Source organism: Prosopis cineraria, unplaced genomic scaffold (genome assembly GCF_029017545.1).
Source record: "Prosopis cineraria cultivar Desert tree isolate PC_DT_omini unplaced genomic scaffold, ASM2901754v1 PC4, whole genome shotgun sequence".
Classification (NCBI taxonomy): domain Eukaryota; kingdom Viridiplantae; phylum Streptophyta; class Magnoliopsida; order Fabales; family Fabaceae; genus Prosopis; species Prosopis cineraria.
In genome coordinates, this window is record NW_026555335.1 from 34,313,682 (window position 1) to 34,338,961 (window position 25,280).

Here is a 25,280-nt window from a genome sequence, read left to right on the forward strand (position 1 = left end):
AGATTGAAATTAATTATAGAAAGAGGAAGAATAATATTAGAATTAGCGTATTTAACAAAACCTTAATATACTCAAAGTATCTTATATTTTAGGACGGAAAAACTTCTTCAAAAGTGCCCTATAATTTGAGACGGAGGTAGTATTTATTTTTGTTAAATATGTAACCTTTGTTTTTTATTTATGTCTTTATATATTTATTTTGATATTAAAAATAATAAAGATAGTTATACTTACATTGTACGAAGCAGTGTTCAAATGGAAATAATAAATAATTATGAGTTAATATATAATTTAAATTTTAAACTATAAATTCAAGAGTGATTTGAGTTCTATACTTATAATTATTATATTTTGAACTCTAAATAATTAAACATGGCAATCTCACCCCACCATTAATTTGACACGGCTGTTACTTTAAACTATGCCCACATTATCTTTGCCGCGCACACACTCTCTATGCTGGCCCTCTCTTTTCTTACAATCTCTGTTTGCGCATCTCTAAACCCCCCCCCCCTTTTTTTTTCTCCTCCTACTTGACAATCCTCATCTAAGTATTTCATTAGAGTCAAATCCATCAAGATCAACCAAAAAGTTGTCCCCAATATCAACAAAACTCTACTATCCATGAACAAGGAAGGCTTTGGCAGGACTACGATAAGTACAGTGAATCCTACACTGTTTTGGAGGCATTTATTAGTGCCTCGACTACTAGTAATATCACTAGGGTGGGTGGCATGGCTCCCTTCGAAATGTGTTTCAATAAGGACAATGTTGGAAGCACGCAGTTGGGTGCAGCAGTGTCGACCATAGAGCTCATGCTTCAGAATAATGTGAGTTGGTTTATTTTCGAAGCAAACTCGATAGTGGAGGTGAACGACGATGTGCGTTGTCTTAGTGTAGTGAATGGAGGTGATAACCCAAGGACTTCAATAATGATAGGTGGGTATCAGTTGGAGAACAATCTTCTACAGTTCGATCTGGCTTCTTCGAGATATTAAGATTTAACTCTTTGCTCTTTGGGAGGATGACTACATGTGCAAACTTCAACTCCACCTCCGCCCATTGAACCGCCCTTCTCCACCCCATGCATACGGATATACTTTTCTTATTCTAATATTATAATAAATAAATTTCTCTTTATGAACAAGTGTCCTGACTCTATAACTCTGTAATCCGTACTTAGACGATGAAAGAAGAGGTTTGAGAAATTGAAACTATGGGATATCAAATGACGAGTCTTCAAGTGGGATCACAAGGTTAATGTGGATTATGAAAAAGACAGTTGAATTTTAGCGGTTGAGAAGGTAACGACATTGACACACAAAGATAGGAGCAATCAACAAGAGAGGGGAGAGAGACAGGGAGAGAGGGAGGGAGGAGAGAGCCAACGTAAAGGGTGAGAATGAAGGCAAAGAAAATGTGTGCCCAAGTAAGTTTAAAGTATCAGTCGTCAGTGCCAAATTAATTATAGGAGCAATAGTGTCCCATGTTTAATTATTCAAAATTTAAAATATATCAATTATGAGTATAGGATTTAAATCGCTCTTAAACTTATAGCTCACAGTTCACATTACAATTAGTTTATTGGATTGGAGTCAAACTGATGATGATGATAATGAAGATGCTATTTTTTAGTTGGTCAAATTCCATAACTATAGACTATAGAGGTAGACTCTAGTAGAATGGTAGGGTTGGTGTTTCATGGTCCAATCTACCTTAGCATGGACCGTCACTCTCATTAGTTAGTTACAGTTTATCCACTAAATTTGGATGAAATCTGAAAAATTAGTTAAGCACTAGTCTTAAGTTAATGATGTTATAGTTTGGTGTAGACTATATTCATAGATTCCAATTTTCAAACAAATCGATACTCTTTCTAATTTTATTTATAAATAACCTCTAATATGTTTTATCAGAATTAAGTATTTCTTTTGGTCTATGATATGGGGTCATTTGGTCTAAAATATATGATATTTAGTAGTTTTTTTTATTTTTTTCAACCATACCCAAAATTTATTATTCCTTTTGAAGAATGATCTTTTTGAATTTCATCATAATTAAGGCACATACATATAGTATTTAATTTGATTATAATTGAAAATATGTACCAATTTTAAAAAGATTAGCATTTCAGCTAACCCTTTTTCTTGAACCATGAAATCATTACCAATATCCTATTGCAGATGGAAGAGAGTAAATCTTAAAATTTGTTAAATCTCTATAAAAATCATAAGATTTCAACTTTATCCACATTAAATAGGTTAATTTATAATTTAGACTTTGAACTATAAATTTAGAAACAATTTGAATATTATACTCATAATTAGTATATTTCGTATCTTGAACAATTAAATATTGACACCTCTTGCCCCCCTTGTTAATTTGGCACTGACGGCTGTTACTTTAAACTTCTCAGGGCCCATGTTTTATTTGCCTTCTCTCTCTCTCTCTCTATATATGTTTGTCTATTTTGGCTCTCTCCTCCCTCCCTCTCTCCATTTCTCTCCCCTTTCTTGTTGGTTGTTGCTATCTTTATATATCAACGTTGTTACCTTCTCAACTACTAAAATTCAACTAGCTCATTCATCATCCATGTTAACCTTGTGATCCCACTTGACAACATGATCACTTGATCTCCCTTTGTTTCAATTTCCCCAGCCTCTTCTTTCGTCATCTAAATACGAATTATAGAGTTACAGGGTCTAGACGCCTATTGACATAGAGAAATTTATTTATTCTAATATTAGAACAAGGAAATATATATCCATATATGTGTGGAGTGGAGAAGGGCGATCCATGGGGAGGAGGTGGAGTTGATGTTTTCACATGTAGTCATCCTTCCAAAGAGCAAAAAGCTAAATCCTAATTTAAAAGAAGCCAAATCAAACTAGAGAAGATTGTTCTGCAACTGATACCCAACTATCACTATTGAAGTCCTCGGGTTATCACATCTATTCACTACCCCAAGACAAAGCACATCGTCGTTCACACCTCCACTATTAAGATTGCTTCGAAAATGAACTAACTCACATTATTTTGAAGCACGAGCTCAATGGTCAGCCTAACCGCGTGCTCTCCACATTATCCTTACTGAAACACACTTCAAGGCAGTCATGCCACCCAAATGATATTCCTAGCAACCAAAGTACTAATAAATGCCTCTGTTATCGCGTTGAAGATTGAGGCCTCCAAACCCTTGTACGGGTTCACCGTACTTATCTTAGTCACACCAAAGCCTTCCTTGTTTATGGATAGTAGAGTTTTGTTGATATTGGGGACAACTTTTTGGTTAATCTTGATGGATTTGACTCCGATGAAATACTTAGATGAGGGCTGTCAACTAAGAGGTGGAGCAAAAGTCAAAGACGCACAAAGAGATATAGTTGTAAGAAGGGCCAACATAGAGAGAGAATGTGGGCAAGGAAAATGTGGCCCAATAAATTTAAAATAACAACGATTAATGCCAAATTAATTACGGGAGCAAGATTGCCTCATATTTAATTATTTAGAGTTTAAAATATATTAATTATAAGTATAATATTTAAATCACTCCTAGACTAATAATTCATGATATAAATTGCATATTAACCCTACTTTAATTACATACTCTCTCTTTCTTTCTCACCAATATTTAATGATTAAAAGGAAAAATTTGTGATGAATAATCAATGGCATGCCTTATAATTATAATAAAAAAAATCATTCTATCTCCATTTTATAAATAATAGTAGAGAAGTATGTAACTTGTAGAGTCAAATCATTATTTTTTTCATATAATTATTTAATGCATATCCAAATTCTAAAGAAGCAAATATAAATGTTCTAAATTCTAAGTTACACGCCACTAAATTAAATCTTTCTTAATTCTCATCTTCATATCCAAAAACAAAATTATTTGAATCTTGAGTTGAAGTATGCCCATTTGTTGAAAATGCTAACTCACATATTTGATTTTCCTTAAACATTTTAGGAAATTTTAAAATATACAAAATTAAGAATGGGTTTAGAGGTGTGTTTAGATTTTAATTGGAGAAAGAAAATGATTAACAAAACGTGATGGTATCTAAATAATATAAATATTTTTTAATAGCTCACATATTTGACTTTCTTTAAACGTTTTTTTTTCACCCGGAGTTCATCAGAACGGGCCACAAAATTTCCCTTTACGTTTGAAATCCCAAATTTTCTTTGGCAGAGCCATATTCCCGCTATACCTGTTACCTGGCAAGCAAGGAAGAAAGCACCACCTAACTGTCTAGATTAGTATGGTAGTTGGAGATAACTAACAGAGTCAGAGTTCACTCGCGACTGTAAAGTACGTTCTCTTCCGTTGCTCCCATTTCCTTTCCCATTCCAAACCGTCAATTCAAACCTCAATTCTCAATATGCTCTTTCTTCCCAATCCATTTCCTATCACTGCCCTTTCCCCACATTCCAATTCTTCCTTTTTCTTCTTCTTCTTCTTCTCTCAGATAATCCCCACATGCTTCCGCGTTCTATCAGACAAACCCTCATCCAAAAATCCAATGCTCCTAGCAAACGCTTTCCGCAATCCGTTTTGGGACTTTTCCGCCGCCTCTTCTCTGCAACTGCAAGTATGATTCGCCCCTTCTCCTCCTCCTCCTCGTCCTCTGTTCTCTTGGTTCATCCTTTTAATTCTTTCTTCTCATGGCTTGGTTTTGTGTGGAATGACAAGATTGGAGGCAACAGGAAAGGATTGCACTATTAATTTTTCACATTTTTCATTCATTCAAACATCTTGTGTTCACTTGCAGAGAAAGCTGATGGGGGCTCGAGGACGGAGGAAGAAGAAAGAGTTTACTCGTGGTTATATACTTTGGCTCGCTCTGAAAGAAACTTGGTCTTTGAGTACGTTCGTTCCACTGAAAGAGGTAATTACATGTTGAATTTCACGTAATTCATTTGAATTGATCTCTTTTGCTTGTAATCTAAAACAATTCAGAGCATCAAGTTAATGCCTCTGTTAATCCAATTTAGTTGCTCGATGAAGTTGTTTTTTGGTTGGGTGCACGCAGGGTTAAGTTTCACTGAGGCAGATAGGAGACTGAAGGAAACTGGACCAAATGTTCTGCACGAGCATACTTTTCCTAGATGGTGGCATCTTCTATGGAGTGCACTTTTTCATCCTTTCAATATCATTCTGGTTGTCTTGTCTATCTTGTCCTTCATATCCGGTGACATTCCAAATGGCTGCATCATGCTAACGCTTGTTTTTATCAGTGTCTCCCTTCGTTTCTATCAGGTGATTTCTTGATTCATTTGTTGGTCGAATGCTTATCTTCTCTTTCTTTCTGCTCTTGTTCTTGAATTCCTACGTGTCTCTTATAGGAGTACAGCAGTTCAAAAGCAGCTATGAAGCTTTCAGAATTTCTAAGATCCCCAATAAAAGTTCAAAGATGCGCGGGTAGAGTTGTGCAACAAGAGTTAGTAGTTCAAGTTGATCAAAGGGATATAGTTCCTGGTGACATTGTGATTTTTGAACCTGGGGATCTCTTTCCTGGAGATGTCAGATTGTTATCTTCCAAAAACCTTGTTGTAAGGTATTTCAACTGGGATTTTTTTTTTTTTCACCTTCTCTTTTAGTAATAAGTTCTTTCAACGATTTCCTTCTATTTTTAACAGTCAGGCCTCACTAACTGGGGAATCTTGGGCGACTGACAAAACTGCTGATGTCAGAGAAAGTCTCAGCACTCCTTTGTTAGATTTAAAGAACATTTGTTTCATGGTGAGTAGGTGTAATTCATTTGTGTTGTTTTAAAGGAAAATCTAGCTTTAGTTTAAAACCCTACGAACACAGGCAGCTATATGAACAGTTTACATAATTAATGAAGCGTCTAGAAATTTGTCTTAATTGGTGAGGAAAGTTTCTGATAAAACTTAAACAGCCATATATAACAGTAGACAAACATTGCATTGCATTGAACTAATAAGAATCTCAATCTGTAAAACCAGATTTCCTCTTCTTTTTTTTCTTTTTAATATTCTTTAGCATTTTTTTGTCAGAAAAGTATTCTGTGGCATTCGATATTGATATTTTAATTTCCAAGAGTTTGCCATGTTGTAATTGAACTTCTTGGCAATCATTTATAATCTATAATCTTTAATCTAAAATACATATATTGTATGGAAGTCACTTAGTGTATTTGGCTTATGGATAATGCTCTAATTTGAAATATCTGACTTACATTGAACTTTGTATTGTATCATTTTTCTTCCACTATTTTTTATCTTATTTTTATCGTTTGCTAATTTAGATTATTTTTATGGGGCCCAGAACCCATGTTTCAACCTTTCCTTGTTTATTTTTGCATACCACCAAAATTCCGTGTGCAGAGGCACGGGTCAGTGAATTACAGGAAGTGACTGGTTTATGACCATTGAGGACACAAACGTGGAAAGTTTGAAGTATAAGTGCTTCATAGTGGATAATGCAATTACCGTCATTGTTTTGCTTGAAAGGAAACTTCAGTTTAAACAATGACTTTGTGAGTTTTCTATGTTTCCTAAACTTGTATGAGTTTGGCTGTATGAGTATTTCACATGACTACTGAAACAACTTTTCATTTACATGTACTCAACCTTGTATGAGTTTAGTTGTGTGAGTTTTTTCTCATGCCAAGCATATTAAAATTGATAGTTCCATTGTCACTAACTAGAGGCACTCAAGTATCAATGTCATCAGGATCCGAATTTGCGTCAGATTTCCTATTATTAATATTCCGTGGCCTTTGATGTTAAAGTTGTAATGTCCAAAAGAAGTTTGTCTGATTGTCCGTGAAAAGTGACTGCTTTATAACTATTACAGGGCACAAACGTGGTATCTGGAAGTGGGACAGGCCTAGTTATATCAACTGGATCTAACACATACATGAACACCATGTTCTCAAAAATTGGGAAGAAGCCACCAGATGAATTTGAATATGGTCTACGCTGGATATTTTTTGTGCTTGTGGCTATTATGCTAGTTGCAGTGACTGTCATATTTGTAACAGATTACTCAACCTCTGGTGATTTGAGCACAAGTATTATTTTTGCCATCTCTGTGGCATCTGCCCTCACTCCTCAAATGCTTCTCCTCATCATCAACACTTGCCTTGCAAAAGGAGCACTCGCCATGGCTCGAGACCGATGTATAGTCAAAAGTTTAGCATCAATACGCAACATGGGATCAATGTAAGTTTGTTTACATCAGTTTCATTTTGTTTGCAATAGCAACCCTTTTTTTTTTTATATGTACTTAATTGTTTTGTTACAGGGACATCCTTTGCATTGACAAGACAGGTACACTGACAATGAACCGTGCAATTATGGTAAATCATCTTGACTGCCAGGGGATAACTCAAGAAAAAGTTCTACGCTTTGCATTCCTCAATTCTTACTTTAAGACAGATCAGAAGTATCCTCTGGATGATGCCATTCTGGCCTTCGTATATTCAAATGGATTCAGATTTCAGCCGTCAAAATGGATGAAAATAGATGAGATTCCTTTTGATTTCATACGCAGGCGAGTATCTGTCATCATAGAAACAGAGTCGCGTATGGAAGACAGAGAGTCTCAGTTATCTGGCAGGTTTATGGTAACAAAAGGGGCATTGGAGGAAGTCATGAGAGTTTGTTCTTTCATTGAGAATTTTAATAACAATGAAGTTTCCAAGTTCTCTTCAGATGATTATAACAGAATTTTATCCTTAGCGGAAGGATTGAGCAATGAAGGACTAAGAATTATAGGAGTAGCTATAAAAAAGCTAGAAAAGGTGCGTCTTCTTTTTTTTTTCCCTCCTATTTCTGTTTCCTTCTCAAGAATTTCTTTTTTTTTTTTTTTTTGGACAAATTATCAGTATCCAATACTACTGAGTACTGACTCATTTGGAGTCGAGTTAGGCCAGGTCCTAATTTGGTAGAAGCTCTTCCAACATGTTTTTCTATTTTTTTTCAATGCACGATATTCATACTTGATACCTTGCTTAAGGAATACTAAGTCACTTACCATTCAACCAGCTGCTTGTGGTTCCTTCTCAAGGATTTTGAATAATTTTGAATAAACCAAAATTAAAAGAAGGGTTACACGATTTATATTGAGATAAGCAGGTGTTATATACACAATATAACGGTGTAAAAGTCAAGTAATATCCTAGTATTTGAAATCGCTGTAGCTAGTTCGGCATTTTTTTTGGCAAGCTAGTTTGTTATCTTAATCATTCAACATACACTTTTGTACTTCTAGCTCTGTGACAATTTCATTTTATCCATCTTTTTTTTTTTCCAGCAAACCAGTGAAACAAGCACCAGAAGTAGGAGCAGTAAAGAAAATGTTGAAACGGACATGGTGTTCCTTGGTGTCATTACGTTCTATGACCCTCCGAAGGACTCAGCAGAGCAAGCACTGTGGCGCTTAGCAGAGAAGGGAGTGAAAGCAAAAGTTTTGACAGGTGACTCACTGTCCTTAACCATGAGGGTATGCAGGGAAGTAGGCATCAGAACAACCCACGTAATCACGGGGCCTGAGCTAGACCAACTAGACCAAGAAACTTTCCATGAAACTGTTAAGAGAGCCACAGTCCTAGCTAGGCTCACACCAATTCAGAAACTACGTATAGTCCAGTCCTTACAGACAGTTGGAAACCACGTTGTTGGGTTCTTGGGAGATGGTATCAACGATTCACTAGCCCTTGATGCTGCCAATGTCAGCATTTCAGTGGACTCAGGTGTAGCAATTGCCAAAGATATGGCAGATATTATATTGCTTGAGAAAGATCTTAATGTTCTAGTGGCAGGTGTAGAACATGGTAGACTCACTTTTGGAAACACAATGAAGTACATTAAAACGTCAGTTATTGGTAACTTAGGAGGCGTGCTTTCGCTGCTTGTAGCGACCTTGATGCTTAAATTTGAGCCTGTGACTTCAAGGCAGCTTCTTACTCAGAATTTCCTGTATAGTGTAGGACAGATCGCTATTCCATGGGACAAGATGGAGGAAGATTATGTGAAAACTCCAAAGAAATGGTCAGAGAGAGGGTTGCCGATGTTCATATTGTGGAATAATCCTGTGTGCACACTATGTGATGTTGGAGCTCTTTTGTTTATTTGGTTCTATTACAAGGCTTATGCGGATCAAAAGTTTTGCCATTCAGCTTGGTTCGTTGAGGGGTTGCTGATGCAGACTCTGATTATCCATTTGATACGCACGGAGAAAATTCCATTTATTCAGGACGTAGCTTCATGGCCTGTTCTCTGTTCCACTGTTTTGATTTCCACTATTGGAATTGCACTTCCATTCACCCCCATTGGAGACGTCCTGGGACTCACGAGTCTGCCTCTCTCGTATTTTGGGTTTTTGGTTGTTCTTTTTCTGGTTTATTTCACTGTTGGCCAGGTGGTCAAGAGACTCTACATATTGATTTTTAAAAGATGGCTTTAATTATCAATATTGTACCCCAATTGATAATATGCGTGATATTTCCACGAAATGGTGGTGTGAAATCCCCATTGGAAAAAAAGGGAAAAAGAAAAAAGAACTAATTTTTCATGTTGCTTTAGTTTTAATGCTTGACATAATTTCTCTCTTACTTGGACACGTTAAGTAGATTGCGACATCCTATCAAGTTGGCCTATAAACTGGGAAGACGGGAACAGAAATATATTCTGCAATTACCGCATTTTCTTTTCTACTATATAATGGCTGTCTCTTGACTCTTCTAAGAATATGAAGCAAAATTGAAACACATCTCTTCTGAGTTCTTAAGGGAATACAGAGACAGACAGACATATAGACAAATAAATAGCAGTAATTTGCCATAAATTTGTATAGCTACCTGGAAAAGTTGGACAAACTAACATTCACCCAACTACTTTTTTATGCAGTTCCATGCATCTTGAAAGACCAACCACCAATTGTGCTTTCTGGTAAGACCCAGATTTTCAGAGATTCTGTGGATGAATCAGCAATACATACCACTACTTTAACAGAGGAGTAAGAGCTGAGCTCTGGCTCTGTGCTCAGAATTCTGCCTTAGACTCGGCCATGATTAATGATTTAGGAGTCCAATCTTTAAAACTCCATGTCGTGTTTAAAAGGAGCGTAGAGAATACGAATTAAGCTCCTGAGTTGATGCTTCAAAGGTAGAAGGATAAGAATGTGCTGAAACTGACCTGCTCACCCTCTCATTGTGGCAATTCATCATCTTGTCTGAAGGACCCAAATTTTTATCTGAAACTTCACCATCTTGTTCATCTTCAGCAGGCACAATTCCAGAATCATCATCTTCAGGGCTCAATTGACTGCTCTCGCCTTCTCCGACAGGAGAACCGTCTACCCCACCAGAACCATCCAAATTCTCTGCATGGATCTCGCTGGCGACGTTGTGTTCAGGCGCAATCACGGCGCTTATCTCTCTTCCGGAAGTTTCGCGAACTATAGGAGCACGACACAAGGGGCAATTCTTACGCGATCTCAACCACGTATCGATGCATTGAACGTGAAAAGCGTGACTGCACTTGGGTAAGAGTCGGAGGCTCTCATCTTCTTGAAATTCGCCTAAACATACAGAACACTCTGTTCCTTCCACTAATCCATCGTCTTTTCTGTATTTGAAGACTGCGATTGAATCTATGACAGATTGCTGGAGACCCACGGTGTTGATGAACCAGATCGGATGCATAACTGGAGCTCCATCATCATCGGAAAACGAAGAATCTCCGCGAATATCAAACAATATCGGTGAGTTACTTCTCCTATTGTAATATCTCCTCGCACAGTACCTTGCCAAAAATTTGAGCACCACGAAAAGAAGGAGAAGCATGCCAAGTATGGAAGCTATGGCGGCCATCACGACTCGAAGAAGATGGATTTGACCAAGGCTATGAATATTGGAGGAAAGAAATGGCGAAGCGGGCTCTGGAAGCAACATCGGCGACTGAAGAGGGGAAGGGATTGGACTGCATTTTCGTCCACAAGTCATGGAAGTATCAGTTGAATGTGGCAGTTACAGAGAAAGCGAGGAAGAGGAAGAAGAGCAGATCAGTGAGAAAACTTGAACTTTGTAGGAACGGAGACAAATGAATATGAACCCATTAACCAGAATAAAAAAATAAAAAAATCAGGGGGTCATGTGGAAATTTGTCGGAAGCTTGTTTTCTACTGTAGACAAAAGTTGGAGGTTAGTGAGGTTTGGGGGTTTCTTCAGTCGCTTTCATGGCTCAATTCTGCTTGCGTGAGAGACTCGGACAATAATTGGACTTGGAGCATCCATTTTGAGCCTCTTTTTCCACAGATTCAATCCAAGTCAATGGACTTTTATGGAGTCATTTCCGCGTTATATTTTTCATTTCCGTTTCATCAACATGAAAGCACCCACAATTTTTAAATCCTCTTCTCTTGTCTTTCCACATCCATGTTGCAGATGAGCTCTATTTGCACGGTATCGGGAATTGTACATCCATATAACGCTATAAAAAATCGTATTAGCTGCTGCTGCTGTTTCTTTTTGAAAGAATCGTATTAGCTTTGAATCAAGTACAACTGGCTCTAAATAAATTAATATATTTTTAATTATAGGAAGAATTACAATTAAATCACTCTGATGACAAAAGAGCACCCTGAATAAATTTTTTTAAAAGTCCTTAAATTTTTTTATTTACCTCATTAATTTATTTTTTGAAATGATTGTTATGACCCTCAAAGTAAATGACTACTTTCATTAAATAAGTGATTAAAATAGTGTAATAAATAATTACTTTTATTTCATAAATGTTGAACGAAGAAAATAAATGACAAGTTCAAAATAATAAATGAGTATTTTTATCAAGCGGATGACTAAAGTAGTGCAGGAAATGATTACTTCCATTTCTTAATTTCAGTTTATACTTGTTAAGAAATTGAAGTCTATGGCCCATATTTTAAATTATCTCATGTATCATTATGATATCAATATTCATTTGTATTTCTACAATATGTTTGCATAACGTATTAGAATATTATTTTTAAATTTTTTATATTTTTAAATTGTGAATCAATACTTCTGTGCCAATATTTTAAGGCTATTTTTAAGAATTAAGATTTGTTAAATATTGTGATATTACTATTTTTAATTCTTGACAATTTTTTTATGACTTGCTTTTAAAGTCAAAGACTAAACCTTCCTTAAAAAATAAGTTTTAAATATTAAAAACATAAAGATTATATATTCTTAGCTATAAAACATATAAATGTAATTTTTTGACATAAATCGTAAGCAAGAAACTATTAGTCAAGAAGTAGACAATTAGATATAAATAAAATAAAATTATAATTAATGGTTATGTTTTATTTGGTATTAATATAAAGGATTATATAGGTATATTAGTTTGGATTTTTTTTGAATTAAAATTATATTTTTAATGCTTTTTATGTATTTTTTTAAAAACATATATACATGTATCGAGTACATATCTTATCCAATTTGCGTATTGTATATGTACATCATGCATAGAGGTAATCATTTCCTACACTGTCTTAATCAATCCCTTACCGTAATGGACCCAAAATTTTGAACGTTGGGAGCAGCATACACAGGCGCGCATACACCCCTGTTATATAAAAAATTTATCATAGAAAGCTAAAAAATGTGAGGGTAAAAGATAGTTCGGATGAAAAAAAAATAAGGACAAATATCATTTAAGCGCCACTGAAGTAATTTAATATCAAACAAATGATTAAAAGATTTTAAAATATTATTATAAGATTAGATATTTGATTTGAAAATAATTTCACATGTGAAAAGGTTATAATGCCCCTATTTTTCTCTTTTTTAAAAAAAATTTGTCAACTAACAAATGGTTTTTTTGTTAAATGCAAATAGATACTTATTAATTAATGAATAACTATTTATTGAAATATGATTTACATTTGTCTCTTCCCACAACTAAGTTCTTTTAGATTCTTGAACTTGTCAATTAGTAAATAACTTTTTATTAAATGTGAATGAGCATTTGTTAATTAATAAATAGATACTTATTGAAATATGATCTACACTTATCCCTCCTCACAATCAGGTTCTTTCAAATTCTTAAACTTACAATTATCAAATGGCTTCTTACTAAATGTGAATGAGTATTTGTTAATTCATGAGTGAGTATTTATCAATTAAAAAAAGAAAAGCAAGGTTATTATAGTCTTTTTTAATCTAAATTATTTTCAAATCAATCTCTTAATCCTACAATAATATTTCAAAATTTTTAATCCTTGATTGATGTTAAATACCATCAATGGTCTTTGAGTGATATTTTCTCAAAAATAAGGTAGCCACAAATAAAATTACCAAAAAAAAAAATGTGCGCTATTTTTTAAGTGGCCCATGAAAATTATAAATAAAAAATTACCCAAAAAAGCACTGGATGACATAAGAAAGTAATATTATTAATCATTGGGAAGATTAATATCTATGAGACATGGAATGTGGCATAGGATATATATACTACATATATCTATTAAAGAAGCTAAAAAAAATTTGATATATGTAGGTCTATTGCTACTTCCTTAATAAAAGTAGTCATTTTGTATTTTGAAGTTATTTATCTTGGGGACATTATGGACATTTCGTAAACAAATTTAATATAAGATAAACCCTTAGAGATTTCAAAATAATTACCCCATTTTGTTACCTTCTTTTGTCATTTACTTATATGGTTGGATTTATTTGTGAATCTCCCTTGATTATAAATTGAGTAAATATAAAAAAAAAATTAAAATGACCAACATGAATGGCACTATAACTGTTACTTAAGTATAGAATCTTGAGTTTGAGTTCGCGTAAATGACAAAAATTCTTTTAGAAAAGTTACTCCCAATCAATCTAATAATCTTGGAATCCAACCAAATAAAGGTGAAATTATTAAAATTGAATATTTAGAAAATAATTTTAAACAAATAACGCTATTTAAAAGATATAAAATATAATTGTATAAGTAATTATAAATAAATAACTATGACAATAAAAGTATAAATTCCCATATTTTTAAATTTTTCAAGTATAAATAACTGTATTTTTGTCCTGACCTTATGCATATTTTTTGTTTAGAAGACATAAGTAAACAACAACTAATTATATTCAAAAATAAACAATTTATTTTATTCCATAAGTAACAATTTTTTATTCTCACATAAATTACTTTAGAATTTGTTATCCCATGTACATTAAAATTATGAAAATAATTATTACAGATGCGCTATCCTCACATACAAAATTAAATAACAATGTTCCTTAGTTTTGAATTTGACACCGTGCTTACAAAAAATATAAACAATAATTTTTTTATTTTGCAATTTCTTATTTATGTACGTATTGAAAATATAAATATTTTGGCCAAAAAAGAAAATATAAATAATAATTATTTTATTTTAAAATGTTTCACCAAGAAAATATTAAATTAAAATCTATATGATAATTTGTTATATTTTATATTTTATTATCCCTATTAATAATTAAAAAATTTAAACAATGTATTTTATTTTAAATTTTATTATCTTATACGTCCAGTGTATTAGAATTTGAAGTTATTTTAATAATTTGTTATTTTTCAAGCAATAAGAATTTTTCACTGGATTGCACACCTTTTCACAGTTTTTGTGAATGAAATTTGTACTTTTTTGGCGGGAAAAAATAAAATAAAATCTTGCATTCATTAGATCTCGTGTTCATTACTTACTTCAAATCTTACATTTACTGATTTCACTACCCTCTTCTTCTTCTTTTTTTTTTTTTTTATTTGATAGCTTCCGATATCTCAACCCACAAATGCAGGGTCAGATTAATTCGAACTGAGACCAGGTTGGCCTATATTGGAGGAAGCTCCTGCTACACCCCTCTTGTGAGATTTATCACGCTGGCTATACCCTCAAAGCTCAAACTTAATATCACTGATTAAATTAAAGACGATCTTACACTAGTCGATCTAAGCTTTTGTTTGGTGGTTTTCACAACCCTCAAAGCACTCTACGTCTCAAGCCTATCTCTTTCAATTGTAGCTGCGGACCCCACATACTTGTTTCTTTTTTTCTTTTTGACCAATGACCCTACAAACTTGTTTACCAAGTAAAAACTCAGGGAAAAAGAGTTGGGTACGGTATATAATATTGTAGAGCTACAGTACCCAACCCGACCAAAATTACATAGGATATATAAATAGAGGTCAGAGAAATTTTGACCGAGAATAAACTAACGTCCCCAAAAGAAGGGGGGAAAAATATTTTTTGGTACGGTACAGGGTGTAAATATCTGCTACTGGTTGGTAGTGTTAGTTTTCTAAGGTGGGGGAGAAAATAGAGAACTCAAGAAAGCGATAGAATGAATGGCCAACACACGCAAAGCACCATATTTTCCTAAACGCAATCCAATCAGAGGTAACTTCTACTTAAACTAGCAATTAGAAAGCAAATTAGACCCTTGTTAAGCGCAATACACTTCTACCATCATGCAGTACAATGAAAATGATGTTGCAGATGCAGATAATCTTTGCAGATCACCTAGTTTATCACAATGGAACACACAAATGCGCAAAAATTGTAGGAACGTAGAAGGGGAAAGCATTCTTTAAACGTGAAGATGCAAATGAGTGTTGAAACAAGCTGTACAGAAGACTAAAAAATTATACACATTACTTCAATCTACGTATTATGTACATAACTAAAACTAGCTATGCAGGGAGATTGAGAAGGAAAAGAGTTATTTATATGATGGCCATGTGTATAGTTCTCAAATGGCTATAACAAGCATCACTAGTTCCAAAGAAATCCAAGCAAACCCAGCAGACATGCTTCCCACACTTGCACTCAATGTGGTTGCAGCCATCTACCTTCTCAATTGTATAGCTACATGCAGGGCAGGCCTTGACATGTTCTTTCCCTTTGCACCACTCCTTGAGAGATAAGTCTGGATCCTCCTTGTACCCCTTGTATCTCTCACATGAAACGTAAGGATGATACTCCAAGTGACACTTTGTACATGTCTCTGCATAACATGCTCCGCAAACAAATGGCTCACCGGCTGCCGCTGAAGGACTAGCTACTCGATAAATGGAGGGACAATCAGGAGATGGGCAAAACCTGTATCTGCCCTCACTAGAAGCCACAAAAGCTCCCAGAGAGGCTCTAAAAAGTTCCTCCAACTTCTCGTTAGATAAAAGAGCTTTCAAATCTACAAGCAGAATGGGATCCCCACAGCCTGCATGCGTGCAGCATATCGGGAAATCACCTTGGTTTCTTATAGCAGATTCACATTGCTCCACTAGACACATCCGACAGAACAAATGACCACAGTTTTCAAGCTGAAAACCATCCTCCACCTCACACAAGCAAATTGGGCAATCCAGTCCAGTCCCAAGCCTATCAGCCAAATGACTACTTGAACTAGCAATCTCATGAATTAATTCCTCTACTTTTGTTTTCAACTCCATTTTACCACGAAGATAGATTATCTGGTGACGTGTGTTGAGAGTAAAGTCTGCCTCTGGTATCTTCTCTTTCAGCCCATGGAGATCTGGCCCAAAACTCTTAACCACTTGCTTCATCAGATCAGGAGGTAAATCTCTCCCTCGGAGGTGGACTTTTAACTGCATGCTTTCATGGAGAGTGAGTAAAGACTGAATTAGCTTCTGCTGGGCCAAATCAACCTTTTCTGGAGAGCCAAATACCCGCAAAGTCAGGTTGTGCCGATCAAAAAGAATGCATGTTTCTGTCTCTTGCTGCACCGAGCTTTTAAGATTAATGCCATCCCTGGACAATAGCAGTTGTAGAACCGGAGGGGATAGACTCATGTGGACAATGGTTTTTCCCCGAGTAAGTTCTTCAAGAGGTCTCCTAACCTCTGCTACTGTCTTTGTGGCATTAGCTGTTATTTTGATACGGTAGGAACCATTAGCAGTCATTTCTAGCTCGCACTTCAGACCTTTAATCATAAATGTTCATGTTAGCACTCATATTACGGTAAGAAATATACATAAATGTGCAGCAGATTTAAATAATTTCACTGTGTAGACAGGCTTCTAACAATCCATGTGAGTCTTGTGAAAATAAAACTGCAAGAGTGTACTTTAATTTTGTCTTGATACAATTTCCATTTTGTTTTGCTATTATTTTATCAACCATATGCAACAACCTGTCTCACATTAGAATCTCATGAAACTTGGTTATTGGAAATGAAGTGGAATTAATAAAAGCTTTTGCAAACATAACTTCGGGTTGCACAAACTATTCAGAAGAAAAATACGAGAGCAGAAGGGCCCATAGTTCTTTCTTTTTTTTTCCCCCAAAATTCCCAAGCGCATGTCAGCACAATAACTAGAACAAAAATGGTTATCAGATTTTGGGAATAACATTGAAGAAGAAAAATTGTAAGAATAAGCATAAGATATAATCAGAATATAAATCTTCACATCAAAAAAGTAAACCAGGGATTGCGGATATATGAAATTTAAAAGGAAAAAAAAAAACTAAAAACAAAAAAGAAGATATAAGTGATAAAGTACCCTCTTTACAGCTGAAGCTAGCAAGTAACTTATCCAGTGGTTCCTTAATCACACGATAAACAGGTAAAGGGAATATCAAGGAGCTATGAAACAACTGCTGGCACATTATCTTCTGCCAAGAATGACATCCAGGCAAAACTTTTCCTTCAATTTGCTCCAAAGCCTTTGCTGCCTCCAAATGTAATCTTCCATCAAAAGTGATCAAAGCTCTCATGAAGGCATCCTTTGGCTCAGGTGAATACACCTGAACATGGCAAGGAGAAGTGTGGGGGTGCCTTTTAGGCATAAAGGGAGAAATTTCTTTTAAGAGCGCCTCCTCACAGACATTGCATGGGGGATTCTCAACAGCATCTCCTCTCACCAAGAAAAAATCCACAATCCTCCTACTGGTAGCAGTTCTCAGTACATCTAAAATTTCAGGTTCTGAGAGTTCCTTATGAAGTCCACCTATCACAATACTATCCAGGCTCCTTCTGCCAACTTCACATCGAACAGCCCTCCCTCCTATCACAAGGCCACGGAAATCTATTAAGATTGAAGTAACATCCTTTATTTCACATCTAAGAATACCAAATCCCTTGCTAAGTCTGCGAGGCCAACATAATTTAGCTTTAACAGCAGGGAAAGAAAATGCTCTATCCCCTCCACTAGCTGCCTGTGAATGAACTATTTTCAAGGATAAGCCATGAAACTCCACTCCATCAAGATCAGCAGCCTTTTTGGCCGCATCAGGGGAGAGAAATGATATCCTGCCCCACTTCTCTCTGTCTTCAACATCCTGTGCTACACTCGTAAACTTGTGCACAGCACAGATACAACTTGAGGAATTCTTTTCAAGAAACATCAAAAGCTCCTTATCATTAATTGAACTTATATTAGGATGACATACATCAACACTCAAGCACCTGTTTTCAACTTCCAAATGCTTTATCTCAGCACCAGATCCAAACAGAGCTACTGGAGATGAGACCCCAGACCCACGATACAACCATTTCTCCAAGCATTCAGCACGCAGCCATTTTCTCTCATATTCCAGAACTTCATTAACCATTGCAATGGCCAATTCCATGTCACGTGGGGAGGCATATAGCTGAATTTCATTCAGGTCAACATTAACTTCAATGAAGATACGTTCATCCTTGCAAGCTGTTCTTATGCGTGACACAAGACCAAGCAGATTACAATTTCCTTTCCCACAAAATCTCTTGAGCAGAATACAGCCAAGACCAGCCCACATCTTCATTTGCAACTTCTTTCTTTCCATCTCAAATACATCAAACAATGGAGGAGGGTCAAGGGTACACAATGATTCAACGTCAAAAGCATTCACACAGACCAAATATTGAGTGGAAGCAGACAGTATCTCACCAAAAACAACCCAGCTAGGTTTCTCAGTGAATACCAGCAACGAACAAGATGGATGAAGTTGAACAAGCTGCCCAGTTAATGCCACTTTATAACCAAGTTGATGGCATCCAGAGTACATGGCTACATTCTCAGAGAGTGAGGACAGTATAGCCATCTTTAGATACTTATCACAATCAGAAGAGTTGTAAGGATCCCAACGCCAGTAACTAGGAGTAACAACATCAAGTTCATACTCAAGGCAAGATTCCAAATCCTTAATAGTGTCTTGGCATCTCCTCATGGACTTGGCATTAATACTGTTTTCCCAACACCATTTGTTTTTCCTCTCTTGGGGCAAAGCTTCCCATTCCTTGTACACAGACAGAAGAGTAAACAGGTCACCATCACAATGGCAAAATTGCACTTTAAGGCAATCAGATCTCTGTTTATCGCCTTCATTTCCTACTCTGCAAAAGATGCTACTGGCATTGGCCATCACTGCTGCAAGAGTAAGACCTTCCTTTACCAAACCATACTTGTAACAGCCAAGAATAAGATTACCAAGCCTGGGCTCAACACCCATCTTTACCAAGTACCTACCTTCTTCAGTTAATTCATAATTATTATTGTTCAATCTAATTGCTCCTAATTGAATTAGATTCCTAATTGCCATATCAATAGAACTAGGACTTGGAGCATCAACATAATCAAAATCCTGCACGTTCTTCACTCCCAAGGCAAGTATCCTCAACACTGCCACACCAAGATGAACTCGTCGGATCTCAGGTTCCTGATTTGGTGCCATAGAATTATAATCAAATTCTGAGTAGAGTCTATAACACCTACCAGGCTCAGTCCTCCCAGCACGACCAGCCCGTTGATCAGCAGAGCTTTGGCTGATCCAGCAAACTTTAAGTACATTCATTCCACTGCCAGGTTCATATCGACTATCTTTAACAAACCCAGGATCTATGACATACTTGACACCAGGAATTGTAAGTGATGTCTCTGCAAGATTAGTTGCAAATATCACCTTTCTTTTTCCAGGAATGTTCTGGAAAACACATAGCTGCTCCTCAGGTGAAAGCTTGCCATGCAAGGGCAAAGCTACAGCAGAGAGAGCTTCAAACTTTTCACAAGCCCATTCTACCTCCATCTGTGAGGTCAAAAACGCAAGAATTGTTCCCTCTTTCTCTGTTCTGTGAACTTCAGTTGCCATTCTCACTACATCAGAAACATATGATGCAACAATGGCAGGACCAGACTGTCCCACATAGGCCGAAGGAACATATCTCACTTCAACTGGAAAGTTTCTCCCTACAACATGAAATATTCCACAGCCACAAAAGTAATCAGAAAGCTGCTTTGCATCAGCTGTAGCAGACATAATGATAAGCCGCATTTCTTCCCTCCTACAAAGCAAACTCTTTATCAATGCCAACAGTAGATCTGTATTTAGGCTCCTTTCATGAGCCTCATCAATTATAAGGCATGAGATCCCAGACAAATTATCATCTTTCATGTACTGCTGCAATAGACAGTTGTCTGTCATGAATACTATTCCACAATTAAACTCATTTGAGGATGAAAATGTAGGATAAAACTTGATCGAGTTGTTTTCATAGCATCCATTACTTTCTTCCTGGACCCTCAGTGCCAATGACCTGGCAGCAATCTTTCGTGGCTGAGTGCATATAATGGATTCATTAGCACCGATGATGCTTGAATCAGCAAGAAACTGCACCAACTGTGTACTCTTACCAGAACCGGTCTCTCCAACTAAGACCATTACCTGTGTGCATGTATACTACTTAGAAGAACAATCAAATCAAAGAAAAAAACATCTAAATAGCGCCAGAAGCTAGATGCTATATTAAATAATTATAAAAAATGATTTTTTGACACAAATCAATATTACATAATCCTGGACAAAAAGAAAAGAGCAAAAGCCAATATTGAAGTATCTCTTTGCATTAGCCCAAAATGCGTCATTCTCTCACAATATCTGCTGTCTGCAATAAAACTTTTGAACCACTTACCCTTCAGCTCAACATCATAGCATCCTCTTGTTTTCATTATAGTGAAAAGAAATAACTATTTCCACATTGCTTTGGCTCTCCATTAATTAAATACATGAAAAAATTATGATTTCTTATTTAGAAGGAGAACCAATTCCTAAATAGCCGGACTGATAAGATCAGAGCTCCACTATTTCCCCCCATAAATCCGTTGGACTCACGCTCCTACATGACAATCCTCTTCAGTCAACAATAAATAAGGTGGGATCAAATTTAAAACCCAAATTTCAAGTTACAGTGAAAGCATGAAAGGACGCCTCTCCGTAGAGATAAGATCTTCAAGCATTCGCATCAAGCATACTCAGAATCAAAGCTGGATAAAGCGAGCCACTGACCAAAATTTAAAAGAAAAGAGAAAACGATATTTTCTAATTTACATACAAGGTACCTGTTGAGAATGTATTTGCTGTAGAATATCACTCCGGTAAGCATAAATGGGTAATCCCTCCCCAAGTCTGCGACGCTCCCGCATTATCATCCTATATATACGCTTCCAATCCGAAGTTTCATCGAACTTCAATTTTCCGAAAACAGAGATACCAACCTCATTCACTTTCCTGTCCTCAAGATACCGCAATATACACTCCATGGCGGACTGAAACTCCTTTATTCTCATTTCAATTAACTTTTTCTCTGCATCCAGCCCTTTTTTCTTTTGTTGGAGCTCATCCAACAAGCCGAACGATTTCGGCCTCTTGAGTAAATACGTTAATTGGGAAAGTTCCTTCGAGGCCCGCTGACTTTCCTCACGCCATCTCTTGACTTCCTTGCCTTCCATTAAGCCCTTCACATGACTAGCGAAAAGGACCCGAAGTCGATCACGCAGTTCGTCCATGTCGGAAGGTACGAGAACATGCGATATGAGCTCCGGCATAAAGGCGTGAACTTCATTGAAGCAACACTCCCAAAAGCAAACAAAGGCCTCGAGCGCGTCGCACCACTGGCAAAAATTAAGGCGAGCAGCAACATGATCACCAGGGAAAACACTGAAACTTTCGGGCTTGGACTTGCATTTTGCGATCAAGGCCTCCACATCCGCCCTGACGAAATCTCGACGGCCAGCGCGGAGCTGAACAACGAAATTAGGTCGCCGGGCATGAGTAGAGTTTTCCGGTGGACGGTCCAGGCGTTGATTGGGGCGAAATTCTGGTTTCCCACGGGGACGGCAATAGGAGGGAGGGTGAAAATTTCGATGGACTTCCGGGTTTCGCGGGAAACCCGGCTGGTGAATGGGTCGATAGGCTTTCTTCATGGCATAGATAAACGAAGCCGAAACCCTAAACAGAAGAAATCGTTCAGTGTGGAAGTCAAGAGACTGTGTGTGAGAGAGAGAGAGAGAGAGGGAGAGGAGGGGGGGGTGGGGGAGACTGGAAGAAGCAAAGAAAGGATGCGAGAAAGATTAACAATTAAGGAGACGAAGACGATGCCTCGAAATTTCAAAGAATATGGTAACTCTAGTATGACTCTTTCTGTTCTTTTAATATTAATCATAATCATTAATAAATTAATATAAATTTTTAAAATCCTCTCTTCATTTTAAATTATAAACTACTTTTAAAAAAATTTAATTTTTCAAAATATAAAATATTTTAATAAAAATAAAATTTTAGTAATAATTTTTTTAGTATTTTTTTTACATTATATCATCATCTCTCTTTAATATTTTTTAACAATAAAATAGTAAATGAGAGATATTATTAAAATTTTATATTTATATTTTACAAAAATAAAATTATAAAATATATTTAATAAATTTTATCAATACATGTAATTTCATGTAATAATAATTTATTATTTTGAAGAGAGTAAATAATAATTAATTATTAATTATTAATTTATTTTATCCACAGCCCTTTTTTTCTTTTTTTCTTTTTTCTATGGCTACCTGACGTTGGTGGTTAAATCAACCTATAAGCAACGATCTTCACCGTAGGAAGTTGAGCGAAGTAATCTTGCAATTTGGACTTTGTACTCCCTCTCCTCTTCTTTATAAGTAGTTCTTTTTTTTTTTTAATTCCTGATAAACTTCTTTATGAGTAATTCTAATTAACCAACCAAAAAAATTAGTTAGAATAACAAATTGAGGTGGATTTCGGCAATTTATAAGGCTAAGATACGCTTTCAAGTCCAATTATACTTGTAACAAGATCGTTTATTAATAAAATTTTTATATTGACAAAAGAATTTAATTCAACAACCTTATGTGTTTTTGGTCAAATTCTTAATCAACTTTTATTGATTAATCTATAATTAATATTAAGAAAGTAAAAGGTTAAAAAATTTAAAACTTAATGGCCTAGTCATATTTTTACTATAGCTGCAAGTGAAAAAATTTCTTATATTTAATATGTTTAATAATGATTATAATTATTATTATTATTATTGTCAAATTGTTCTCACCTAGTTCCGCCACCTTCGATCTTTAAAGTCACACAGCAACGATAGATGCTTTTCTCTTTTCTTTTGCTTTTTTATTTATCCTTTCAGATCTTTCTTCCGTATGATTTAATATTTTATATTTTTTTATTATTCATGAGTATTTTATTAAAACAATTATGTTTGAAACATTATTTAAAAAAAAAATTATGTTTGAGACATGATTATAATGTAAGAATGTTTGTTTTTCATGTCATGAGAAATTATCTTTTTTTTTTTGTAAAATCCAATCAAATTATCTTTATAGTTTAAGATTGTGATTCACTTATTAAAAAATATAATTGTTGCATCTGATTTTTTTGGCTTTCCTAGTATACCTTTTTTATTTCAATAATTAGTGTTATTATGAATTTTTAAAATTAGTGAGAAAAAGAGTATACTTAAAAATAACAACTAATATTAGACTTTTAAAAGTATAGATAAATGAAAATAAATTTTGAATAACAATTGTAAATGAACGAGAAAATAATCTCTCCATTCTAAATTATGAAATAATCTGAAATTAGATTATGCATATCAATAAAACTCAATAATAATACTTTAAAAAAATTCAAAACAAACCTATAAAATTTCAAAATTCTATTGATGTTTAATCATTACATTATAATATTATTTTAATTTTTTTCATACTTGAAAGATAATATTGAAACAGCATTATCAATAAAATTTTATTTTTAAAAAAAATTATTTTATATTTTGGTATAACAAAATTCTCTTGTAGTTACCTTATAATTAGGGATAGAAGAAGTATTAATTTATCTAAGTATACTTGGTATGATGTGAAAACAAAATTTTTCAAAATGCGCAAAATACAAAGAGACCACGTCCTTTTAGGAAAAATTGGGGAGAAGTACCCTTAGGCTCAAATAATTGGACAGAGTCCTAAGGTCTTATTCATTTCATACATATTTGGTTTTTTGTTGTCAATATTTTAGAAGTGAAGGGACAAAAATACCTTTCAAGTAACTTGAGAAAAAAGAAGCGAAAAATGAATCTGAGAGCATGATGATGCTGAGTTTGATTTATTTCAAGAAAATTATATCGTTTTATTTCAAAAAATTTACTTAGTTAATTTTCATAATAGAATGAAAAGTTTAAAGGAAAAAACACACTAGGCCGATGGCCTTATGCTGCCAAGTTTGTTTTTTCAGGAAAAACATTTCATTTATTTTGAAAGAATGTGGATTCGACCAATTATTCATAATAGGGTGAAAACATTTTAGGAAAATCACAAAAATCACTATTTGTAACTTAACTGTATCTTATATAGGCAACTCCAAATTCAAATAATTTAACTGCCTATTCTAAAAATCATTGGTCAATATTCAAATCTAACTATGATATATTCAAAAAAATATTTGAATAGTCATAGAAGAAAGGGAGAATTTCGGTTAAAGATTAGGGAAGAAATTTAATTTTTGATGGGTCTAAAAACATTTTAAAATTTTAGTTCAGTATAGAAGAAAAAAGTCAAAAAAAATTGACAGTAAAAAGATCAAAACGCCCTACATATGTTATGTAGAATTAATAATTGTTAATTTTCTTACTGTATTTATTAATTAACTAATATCACTTGTAAATTACATTCGTTTGTCAGATTATCAATAACATTAGTTGTTAATTTGCTAACTTTACTTGTTAATTTGCTAACATCAATTGTAAATTACTGACAGGTCTTGTATTTTGTAAATTACTGGCAATTTAATAACTGATGTTGCTAATTATGATTGAAAAATTAATATTAAGTCTTATATAATTATTTATATGTTAACTCATTTAATTTGCAACTCATATTCATAAATTAACAAGTAGAGTAATAAAATTAACAACTAGTGATTTGCATGACAGTTGAAAGGCATTTTAGTTTTTTATAATCAAAATTCCTTTAACTTTTCTTTC

At 34.8% G+C, this 25,280-nt stretch overlaps 3 protein-coding genes and 1 pseudogene across 3 annotated transcripts; 1 reads left to right on the plus strand and 3 right to left on the minus strand.

The window, feature by feature from the left end:
* Nucleotides 1–2,743: 2,743 nt before the first annotated feature.
* On the minus strand, nucleotides 2,744–4,352 carry LOC129308980 (probable aspartic proteinase GIP2; annotated as a pseudogene).
* Nucleotides 4,303–9,446, plus strand: LOC129308679 (uncharacterized). Its single transcript, XM_054949974.1, has 8 exons — nucleotides 4,303–4,595; nucleotides 4,776–4,892; nucleotides 5,037–5,263; nucleotides 5,350–5,561; nucleotides 5,644–5,746; nucleotides 6,827–7,194; nucleotides 7,277–7,775; nucleotides 8,288–9,446. The coding sequence occupies exons 1-8, from the start codon at nucleotides 4,484–4,486 to the stop codon at nucleotides 9,437–9,439; spliced, it is 2,790 nt and encodes a 929-aa protein (XP_054805949.1). The 5' UTR covers nucleotides 4,303–4,483; the 3' UTR covers nucleotides 9,440–9,446.
* Nucleotides 9,447–9,602: 156 nt separating this feature from the next.
* Nucleotides 9,603–11,206, minus strand: LOC129308680 (RING-H2 finger protein ATL54-like). Its single transcript, XM_054949975.1, has one exon. The coding sequence runs from the start codon at nucleotides 10,977–10,979 to the stop codon at nucleotides 10,089–10,091; it is 891 nt and encodes a 296-aa protein (XP_054805950.1). The 5' UTR covers nucleotides 10,980–11,206; the 3' UTR covers nucleotides 9,603–10,088.
* Nucleotides 11,207–15,557: 4,351 nt separating this feature from the next.
* Nucleotides 15,558–22,313, minus strand: LOC129308648 (ATP-dependent RNA helicase DEAH11, chloroplastic-like). Its single transcript, XM_054949911.1, has 3 exons — nucleotides 21,334–22,313; nucleotides 17,521–20,659; nucleotides 15,558–16,940 (listed from the first exon to the last, which is right to left on the minus strand). The coding sequence occupies exons 1-3, from the start codon at nucleotides 22,195–22,197 to the stop codon at nucleotides 15,724–15,726; spliced, it is 5,220 nt and encodes a 1,739-aa protein (XP_054805886.1). The 5' UTR covers nucleotides 22,198–22,313; the 3' UTR covers nucleotides 15,558–15,723.
* Nucleotides 22,314–25,280: the final 2,967 nt, after the last annotated feature.